Below are 10,992 nucleotides of genomic sequence, written 5' to 3'. Positions count from 1 at the left end.
ACTGAGTCAAGCAGTAGCATTTTAACAACTGTTTAAGGCAAAAAAAAATATATATATATAAGCCTCAATTCTAGCACTCAGCACCTTGTGATTGGGTCCCATCTGTATAAATCCCATCCTGCAGTCTGAGTTGCAATAAAATGTCATCTAATTACCTGGATTATTTTACAGTCACTAGAGCTGTACAACTATTCTAAAATAACCATGGAGCATTTCAGAATGAGTTCCTTTTTTAATTCTGTATTCACATCAGTAATTTTCCAGTAAGTCTGCTCCCAGGGTAATATTTTCAGTTCACTTAAGTACCAGAACAGATATTGAGAAAGTGGATGGAGTTCAGGAAAGAGAAACAAGTGTGATTAACTGCTGCGGGGGTTGACTGATCTGGAGCTATAAAAGACTTGTATCAAAAATGTACTACGCAAAAACAGAAGGGAAGGAGGAAAGGATAATGTTTGAAGGATGTAAACTTCTAGGATGGAGAATTATTTAATGAGACTCTAGGAGGGAAATTAGAATTAATAGGATGAAGTTTAAAACAGGGCATATGTAAACTGAATATCAGGGGAAAAAATCTGAAAGGGAGACAGCTGCAACAGTTTTCCAGCTGAGTCAGCGAGAACCCTGTAGCTTTGGACACATGAAACTCTGGATAAATATTAAAAAATGCACTCTAGGGAAGAGTGGCCTGGCCACTGAGATGATCAGCTGGATATATAAATCAGTCATTTTAATGATAAAAAAATTAATAGTATGCACCTGTATCTAAAAGGTTTACATCAGCAGAGATCCAAATTGTGTTGCAAAACAGTCAGTATTATTACCCCCGCTTTACAGATGAAGACATTTAGACCCAGGCAGGGAAATGACTTGTCGAGAGTCACCAAGCAGGCCACTGATGCAACTGGAAATAGAGCCAATGTCTTCTGAGTCCCCATCCACCTTTCCAAAACTTCATTGGGAATTGTATGGTAATGGGATGCTCACCAAGCTTTCTCTAGTCTTCAGATGTACTTAAAATTTCACAGAGGTGATAGGAACTACATTTAGTCTGTAATTCTGTCATGTGAAGTATCCCCATTTGTATTCACTGTTAATTTCCCCCACTTTATGAAAAATTTAAGTAAAAGCTGCTCCTGTTAAGTGGCAGATAAAAATCCTTGAAAAATGTGCTTGTCTGCATTGTACTCTACTCAAACGCTCAATTGTTCTGCTACAAACTGTGGGAAAAAGTGTTTCAAGCTGTGAGGTGGGCTTGACCCCTTTATTTTTTCAACATCTTCATCAATAACCTGAAAGATGGGATAGAGTGTGCCCTCAGCAAGTCTGCAGATGACACCAAACTTGGGGTAGTAGATACACTTGGGGAAGGCTAGGATTTGGAGGGTGCATCTACAAATGCATTCATGCGGTGTTGTTACGGCACATTAAATTTAGTACCTCTAATATGGGGTACTAACTATATGCGCAGTAGCAACAGCCCATGGTCTTTTTGTGACGCTTAATGCACAGTAGAATTCTACTGCGCATTAGCAGTTTTTGCTGTGATGCGCTAATGCGCAATAGAATTACTCCACTGTGCATTAAGCATCTCATGTAGACGCACCCAGAGAGACCTTGACAAATTAAAGGATTAGCTCAAAAGAAATCTCATGAGGTTCAACAAGGACAAGTGCAAAGTCCTGCACTTAGGACAGAACAATCCCACGCACCGGTACAGGCTCAGGGCTGACTGGCTGGGCAGCAGCTCTGCAGAAAAGGACCTGGGGGTTACAATGGACAATAAGATGGATATGAGCTAACAGTGTGCCCTTGTTGGGAAGAAGGCTAACGGCATCCTGGGCTGCATTGGTAGAAGAGTTGCCAGCAGATTGAGGGAAGAAATTATTCCCCTCTATTCAGCACTGGTGAGGCCACATCTGGAGTAGTGTGTCCAGTTTTGGGTCCCCCACTACAGAAAGGATGTGGACAAATTGGAGAGTCCAGCAGAGAGCAATGAAAATGATTCAGGGGCCAGGGGGACACGATTTCTGAGATAAGGCTGAGGGAACTGGACTTATTTAGCCTGCAAAAGAGAGGACAGGGGTGGGGAGTGTTAATAGCAGCCTTCAATGAATTGATGAGAGAACAAGGAGCAATGGGCACCAGTTGCAACAAGGGAACTTTAGATTACATATTAGGAAAATATTTATCACTAGGAGGGTGGTGAAGCACTGGAACAGGTTACCCAGAGAGGTTGCAGAATCTCCATCCTTGGAGGTTTTTATGATCCAGCTAGACCTAGCCTTGGCTGGAATGATGTGGTTGGGAATTTTCCTGCTTTGAGCAGGGGACTGGACTAGATGTGACCTCCTGAGGTCCCTTCCAACCCTCATTTTCTATGATTTGTGGTGGTGACTTCTGCAATATTTGAATGGGATGTCATTTGAACTAAGGTAGAACTGGCCAGTTCTGCACCCTCAGTGGTAATAGTGCAGAGGCAGCAGTCAGCAGAAACAGGGCAAGGCAGCCACAGGTTTGCTGCTACAGGGGAAGGTGTAAGAGGCAAAAAAAGGAGATGACATGCCAAAAACTGATTTTTGGGGGCCAAAAGAAAGGAGGTAAGAGGATTAACCCTCTCTGACACCTTCCGCCTGTAGCATCTTGTTACTATGGCTGCTGCCCCCAAGCCTATCCCCCCTGCTCTTCTGTCCCTGCTGCCAGAGCTGGAGCTACTGCATGGAAGGTGCAGGATGTGTGTGCACCAGGGTGAGGGCACCCCCAGCTCCATTCCAGAGCCTTTGCCAAGCAAATCACACACCCATTGTTATGCTACTGCATTTGAATAATTTGAACAGCAATTTCTGTGGAGCATAGATGAAATGACATCACCAAACTGCCCTCCAAAATTCTCTTCCTATGCCTATTAATAGTGTATAAAGTCTTGCAAAAGAGAAAATCTTTTTAGTCTCAAGGTGGCTCTGCTTCCTAGTAAGTGAGATTCAGGATTTTAGCGTGCAGTCTTCATCTTCAAAGACTTCTGAAAGCACAGTAGGAGCAGAGCCTACGGGACCAGATGACCATGAGGGCTTGACCGGCGGGTATATTTTTAAGCCCTGACCCTTCATTATCTATGCTTTGTTCTCTGTCCATTCTGGTAGTACCATGCACCACTGACAGCAGTTATCATAACTGTACCCAAAACAACAGGAGTTCAAGGGTTTGAAGCAAGTGATGAGATTCCTCAAAACGCTATCAGAGCAGTAACGCTATGTCTGGTGACTTAGAGCGAGAGGCTGATCCTGTTCCTGTAATGCAAGTAGAGCTTCCACAGACTTTAGTGAGAGTTTTGTCAAGGCAAAGAACCTGCAGGAGAAACCCCCTAATAGTTACCCAGAACACAATACAGCAAAAAACATTAAGGGACAGCTGATTAGAGGATGCCAGTGAGAGGGGAGTTGTTTTTTATTTTTAACGTTCTAAAACCTTGGATACAACTAAAGTAGAGCAGAGATCCAAAAATCAAAATGCCAAAATAGATTCATTTAACACAGCAGGAGAGCCTAATGGCTCCAGTGGAGCATAATCAGAGCCCCACAAGCTTCATGCCAGCAATAGTGATGGGGGGCGTGTAATAATAATGCAGGAAACCATTAAGTTATGGATGAAGAGCGAGATAATCATGCTGTATGATGAAGTTTAGCATCTCAAGACAGGTGCGTAACTCTTAAGCTACCACTGGAACATCCTAAAGCATGATACTGAAATCTGTTCAATCTGGTCCCAAACTGACAAAAAGACAAGTAGTTGACTAAAAACAACTTTCAGTAGCGTAGAGATGTCTTTAAAATTATTGGCATGAGGAGATCACAGGTAAGGAGGAAAGTTTTGATGAGCACGGAAGGAGAGAAACATGACTGGGTCCATGGTGCGTAACAACTTCTTAATCAGAGCTAAATAAAGGACTACCAAGAGATGCAGATTGAGCATCTATGCCTTTCTAGCGATGGAGCTGTGAACCGTTCATGTACAAAAGACCTTACCACAACAGCCAAACATTTGCGATTGCAGCCAAGATATGTTTGACACAAACAGCAGCAAACTATTGGCATTCATTTCACTCTTACTAGCTCAGTCCAGCTGGCTGCCCTCCTTTCCTCTCTCACAAGACACAAATCCTCAGCAATTTGCTAGAGATTTCGGGGCATCTTCTCTGCTACTGCTTACAAAGTTGTAAACAAAAAAAATAAAGAAAGGAAAAAAAAATGGCAGTTGTGCTTCGTTACGGTGGGAGTATGTTACTGTACCAAGGTAAGACATCGCTGGAAAACAAAACATATTATTTGCAGCTATTGCCTTGGTGTATAGATTTTACCATCAGTTCTTATGAGCTATGGGAATAGTAACAGTTGAGCATTTGGCATAGCTACATCTTACTTTAAAGGACTGGTCACGGTCAGACAGGATTAAATGGGTCAATGTTCTAAAGCAGTATGTGGCAATCTTTATTTTTAGGGAAAGTCCTGACCCTAACCAAACTCAACTAGCTAAATATCAAAGTGGCACCCAAAAGGCACAGTTAAGATTTCTGAATGGTAACAGCCACTTGACAAATGGATCCAACGGTATCTTACATAGCCTCCCTTTCGTGGCGGGGCACTACTGTTGGAGCCACAAAACTGCAAATCATCCAATCAGTCTCTTGCCAGCCTGCCCCCATGTACCTCCTATGCACCTGGAGACAGAGGACCTATATGTTTTACAATGACCAGGGGCAGCAGACGCCATTGTGCAGGCTCCACAGTTCAATTTAACTGATGAGGTTCTGCTCATCCCCAACACAGCGGGAAGGATAGGATAGGATTTGCCTCTTTGCTAATAAAATCTTAGTCTTTCAGGTTAGTCATAAGTTTTTACACTCACTTTAAAATTTATTTTAAAAATTACGTTCCCATAATTTATTAATGTTTTCCATGTGTGAGTAATTTAAAAGCTTATACCTCTTTTATTATATTGTATACACACATCTCTAATGCCAAGCCTGTTCTCACCCTCCAAAGCACCTCTGTCATGTTATAAAGCAGGGGTGGGCAATTATTTGGGCCTGTGGGCCACACAGGGTGGTCCGCCCCCCGCCCCCTCCCAGCACAACAACGTACCAAAACTCTTTATGTGGGATGGGGCCATGGGCAGGCGGGACCAATGTTTGGGAGTGGGACAGGCAGACGAGCCCAGGATTGCAGAGCTGGGTCGTGGGGTGGTAACAGCGCGGGGCCAGGGCAGAGCTGCAATCCACTGCCTGCACACCCCTGCGATGGGTGCTGGTTCTGTGGGCAGGGGCATGCAGGGAGCAGATTGGGGCTCTGCCTCAGCCCCGTCCCCACACTGTCACTGCCCCAAGATCACAGATGCAGCCCCGGACACGGCTCCCCACAGAGCCACGGACCCATCCTGGCAGCCTGGCTGCACAGCCCCCCGCTGGTCTCCACAGAGACCCTGGGATGGAGGGACAGTGACACTGCGAGGCTGGGGCAAGCCCCGAGGCAGAGCTGCGATCCACCGCCTGCACGGCCCTGCTACAGAACTGGGGCTCTGTCCCAGTTCCGAGCTATTGCCGCCCTGCAATCCCAGGCTCTCCATGGAGGTTGGCCAGGACGCACAGCCAGGCAGGAAGGATTGGTCAGGGGCCAGGTGGGGACCTGTGTCCAGCACTGGGGTCTTGGGGTAGTGATAGAGCAGGGGTGGGGCAGAGCTGTGATCTGCTCCCTGCACCCCCCTGCTTGCCCATCACAGGGACATGTGGGCAGATCAGGGCTCTGTCCCAGGCCCTGGCCCCGCACTGTCCCCATCCTAAGATCCTAGCATCTCCCCAGCCCCTCCTGCCTGTCTCACTCCTCACCAAGTTACAGCCCCATCCCAGCCACCCAGGAGAATGCCCTGCCCTGTGGGTCATGCCACAGCCCAAGCTACCCCGTACAACTGTGCCAGGTGGGACTGCGGGATGTGCTGCAGGCTGGACAAAATCCCTCAGTAGGCCTGATCCAGCCCACAGGCTGTACTTTGCCCACTCCTGCTATAAACAGAAAATAAAACTATTATACTGCAAAGGTGCATTTGATTATTACCCAAGTATTCCATTTCTACAGCCCTCCTGATTCCCATGAATGCAAGGCCTTTTATATTGTATTGCCCCACTAATGAAATGCAACCGTCATAAAGTTTTAGCACCATGAAGCACCACACAACCGTTTAGGACAAGAACTGAAAGAATACAATATAACAAACTGTAATGGGAATCTGAGTAAACTGGGATATGTAATTCAAACTAGATTTAAGCTAACTATAGCCAGAGGCTGTGCTATGTGAGTGTATTTGTGGTTTCTCGGTGCATATGCTTACAACCAGTTGAGCAGAAACTTGTAATTTCAAAATGAGATTCACATCCTACAATAATAGCATCTTACTCTGAAACAGGCATCCTGAATTTTGAATTGGCCTTCCTTAGATGCAAAGACATACACGTGTGCTTTATTTACATGAGTCGTTCCACTGTAATAAAAAATGGATGCGAGTCAATGGAACTACTTGCATGCATAAATCTTTGTAGGACTAACAGGTAAATTTAAACAAACATGTTCAATGGCAGTCATTCTTCACCCCGAGTTTGTGTGTGTGGATTAGGACAGATACGTATCAAATCCAGAATGTCAGAAAATCATGTGCATTTACAATGATCAGGGTATGTGTAGACACACACAGTTAGTAAATAACAGACATTTTTGGTACTGGTCCTTATGCCGATTTCATTATTTTGCAGAAAAATAACAATTCCACACATTTTCTCTCTACTTCAACTAACTGCTTGGGAAGGGTTCAAGAAGTACCCTAAATCAGTCCCGTATACCCATGAAAAGCAGAATTGGTGAGGTTTGATACTGCAGTTTTATGCTCAGGTATCAACACACGTAGCCTAGGACAACTCCTCGTGTCCCAAAGGGAGTAGCTCCTCAGGGATGTCCACTTGCCACACGTCTTTGCCTCCTCGAGCAGGAATTGGTTCCAACAGCCATCTGGGATTTGAAATCACAGTCAGGTATTTCTGTTGCAGGTTAATCAGTACAGCTTTCTTTTCCATCTCCAAAGTCTCTTCAGGAGATGAGTTTTCAGGATACTTTGTTGTCTCTCCAATGTCAACTAGCCCTGCATTATAAAAGCAAAGATGTGGTTGGTTTTCCTTCCAAAACCAAAGTTTTCCAACATAAACGCTCAACCAAATGAGCTTTAGTTAAAGCACCCCGCTGCCATTTTGAAACACAGGATGCTGAATACACAAGACGCTCCAGGCATTTTAATTAGAGCGGCTCCTGAGTACCTCTCTAATTAAAACACCCTTCCCCCTTACCCCACAGCACATGTAAAAAATGTCCTGTATTATTAAAACATCAACAAAAAGTAAAATGGTTACTAGATAGAAGACATTTTCATTGTTTTCAGAGGCTAAAAAGTATATATAAAAAGCCAAATAAGCTTTCATCTTCATCTCTTTTCACAATTTAGCATCTGACTTATGCTGGGGTTACAAATCCACGTATCACCAAGTGCCTAAAAAATGTAGGCCCTTTTTGCTATACGTGATAACAATCGCTTGTTTTTCAGGAAATAACTTCAAATATTCTAGAGATAACTGATGTGACAAAAGAATTGATTTAAACAAGAAGGTATTGCAGGATAGAAGTTAAATAAAAACTCCATGCACTTGAAATGTGGGAACTCCCCTCTTGTCAGCACGGAGGTGGAAAAGGATCTTGGAGTCATTATTGACTCCAAAATGAACATGGCTCGGCAGTGTGGGGAGGCGGCTAGGAAAGCCAACTGTACCTTGTCGTGCATCCACAGATGCATTTCAAGCAGGACCAAGGAGGTGATCTTCCCCCTCTATGCGGCACTGGGCAGGCCGCAGCTGGAGTACTGCGTCCAGTTCTGGGAGCCGCACTTTAAGAGGGATGTGGACAGCATCGAGAGGGTCCAGAGGAGGGCCACTCGCATGATCAAGGGACAGCAGGGCAGGTCCTACGAGGAAAGGTTACGGGACCTGAACCTGTTCAGCCTCCAGAAGAGAAGGCTGACGGCGGATCTTGTGGCCTGCTATAAACTAGTCAGGGGGGATCAACAGGCACTGGGGGAGTCCCTGTTCCCCCGGGCGCCGCCAGGAGTGACCAGGAATAACGGTCACAAGCTGGCAGAGGGAAGGTTTAAGTTGGACATCAGGAGGCGCTACTTCACGGTCAGGGCGGCCAGGGTCTGGAACCAGCTTCCAAGTGAGGTGGTGCAGGCTCCCACCCTGGGGGTTTTTAAGAGGAGGTTAGATGACCATCTTGCTGGGGTCGTTTGACCCCCAGTACTCTTTCCTGCCATGGCAGGGGGTCGGACTAGATGATCTGCCCAGGTCCCTTCTGACCCTAGAAACTATAAAACTATGAATGTATCTACATGGAAAAAAATTAGCACCCCCTTTCTGCGTTACATTTGTGGCACATGCAATACATATGTGGACAAATCTCTGAATCAGCTTCTTGTCCCAGTGATTTTAGTGGGGGGTCTGCCACGTGCAACACATTACAGAACAGAGGAGCAACGCCCAACTCTGCCTGTAAAATCTTACAGATGTGCAAAGAACCTCACTCACACAAACAACAGTCTTAAAATAAAAGGGACAAACATAAAATCTTAATAGAACGAGGACCAACCTTTCTACTTGAGTTAGTTTTAAAATCAGTTCCAGTTTGGAAGAGTAAGCTGAATATTATTCTGTTTCTAGCAACATCATATTTGCCACGTAACTTTTAGTTGTTTAACTGATTTGACTGGTTGGTAGTAATGCAGAAAGATGACAAATGGATCTGAATATTAATAATACTACCAGGTTGCACAGGCAGCACAGTTTTCTAGCAGTTGGAAAAACTGTTTTGACTTGAGTATATACGAGTAGAAAGAAACACAAGACTCTAGACTTCTATCTTTACTTAGTTTTCTATGTTAAATGCTTTTGTAAGCTCTGCAGTGCTTCACCAAAAATGATAAAGCTATGAAATAACTGTCTAGAGACACGTTAAAAATGTATGCTTGAGAAAGTGTTTACAAATTGAAAACCTGCTTGAGGCTTTGTAGAAAAAAAATGAACTCAAGACTGCTTACCCGCAATAACTCCTCTGCCAAATTTCTCCCCTTTATCTAACAACTCTGCAACTTGTGTAGGTGTCATATCAAGTCTATTCAAAAGGACCTCTTTCCATGTTTCATCCTCCCAGTCTTTAAAAGCTATGTGAATAGCAACAGTGCAGTTCTTGTAGTCTGCCAGCAATGGACGCCAACGAGTCTCTATTGTTTTGACTTTGTTCAAAACCAACCCAGCATAGGGTTGCCGGAAAGAAAGGCAGCCAAATCTCATCTTTCTTCAGTGCTGCACCTTTCACCTTGCATTGCTGTCACAACCTGATTAGTTAGGAAAAGAAAAATAATAAACACAACATCCTGATGCTGGGGCTTGCCAAATCTACCTGTCAGTGGACACAGCAAACTCCCTTCACAAGTGCCTTGAAAATGTTACAAAATGTTCCCGTTATTCAAACACCTGTATCTCTGAAATTCCTGATTTTCTGGATGGCAGCAGTGAATTTTTAAGCAATACTCAATTTGTCTTGAAACCCTGTGACCCAGGTTATGACTCAGAAGCTCTAAAGAAAATCAGGGCCTTGTTGTAAAGGTTCCTGTATTGAATGAGGGGACATCCTTGCCCCAAGAGATGGACAATCTCAAAATTTACTGTGGAACAGATGAATACATAATTTCTCTGTATTCATCTGGCATAAAGCCAGAGAAACTTTTGGAGACAAAGCTTTCTTCTTCAGGTCATTCTGAGTGCAAAGCATTCTTCTTCAGGAAGAGAGGAATTACACAAATGAAAGTCTGCAGCTGAGCTAAGCACTGAACCCTCAGCGCCTAAATCCTAGGTGAATGTTTTAAGCCTAAATTCCTCTCTAAATCTGATGTTATGCTAAGGCAAGTCTAGTCTACAACCTTTGGCTGGCACAGATGCTTCAGTGTCTGATGAAGTTGATTCAAGCTCATGAAAGCTTGTAATACATATATTACAACCTACACCTGTAATACATATATACATGCATGTGTGCAGGAGTCTGAGCAAGGCTCCCACTGCGTGTGTATGCATACTGTATACACTATACAGACTAAATATGATTTAGCCAGGCAGTAGCAGCCCTGGGCTAGCAATCTGACCCCAGGGTGCCCTGACAGCTGGGGCTGCTCCAACCTGCCTCAACATACTGTGGTCCTGGGCACACGTTCAAACAACATGCCTGGGAGCAATAAACTCTGGTGTGATCGGCACCGGAGTTTACTGTTTTGCATGGACGGTACGTGTAGATGTGCGCAGCATTGCCAGCATAGCTGCACCCAGCATTTTGCACAGGAGTTTTGTGGTTGATCAGAGGTTAATCACACCCCTGAGTGACAGCTGTAAGGCAGGGTTACACGTGCACACCTTTATAGACTAATTAAATAACAATATATCTATCTATCCGTCTAGATCTATCTTTCTATCTAGACACAGAGATAGATCGAGATGCACAGACGGATAGACAGACCTAGACAGATAGTCTAGATAGGCAGACAGACCGACCTAGACATCTACACACAGACATACATACACACACACAGGCCCCTATGCATGCACGTGTGTATACATACATGTGTACACACACACACACATGTGTATGCACACCCATATGTATACATACACACGTACACACACATGTGTATACACACACATATGTATACATACACACGTACACACACACATACACATGTGTATATATATATAACCCATCGCTACACGATGCACTAAATGAGCTGAGATCACCTTAGTTGGCTACTACACGGTCTGACCTACCCGTATATAAAGCGCACATCAGTGCACTTACCCACAACCTACCG

The 10,992-nt window shown here is 44.4% G+C and overlaps 1 protein-coding gene across 2 annotated transcripts; it reads right to left on the bottom strand.

The window, feature by feature from the left end:
- Positions 1-3,427: 3,427 nt before the first annotated feature.
- LOC102372558 (protein CXorf40A) lies at positions 3,428-10,992 on the bottom strand. Of its 2 annotated transcripts, none has more exons than XM_006024649.3 (3): positions 10,949-10,992; positions 9,175-9,471; positions 3,428-7,179 (listed from the first exon to the last, which is right to left on the bottom strand). In XM_006024649.3, exons 2-3 carry the CDS (start codon positions 9,425-9,427, stop codon positions 6,950-6,952), a joined length of 483 nt encoding a protein of 160 aa, XP_006024711.1. In that variant the 5' UTR covers positions 9,428-9,471; positions 10,949-10,992; the 3' UTR covers positions 3,428-6,949. The 2 variants fall into 2 exon arrangements, with proteins under 2 accessions (XP_006024711.1, XP_014375875.1); XM_014520389.2 differs by having other exon boundaries at positions 10,980-10,992.

This window comes from Alligator sinensis, unplaced genomic scaffold (assembly GCF_000455745.1).
Source record: "Alligator sinensis unplaced genomic scaffold, ASM45574v1 scaffold207_1, whole genome shotgun sequence".
NCBI lineage: Eukaryota > Metazoa > Chordata > Crocodylia > Alligatoridae > Alligator > Alligator sinensis.
This window is presented reverse-complemented; position numbering and strand designations above follow the sequence as displayed.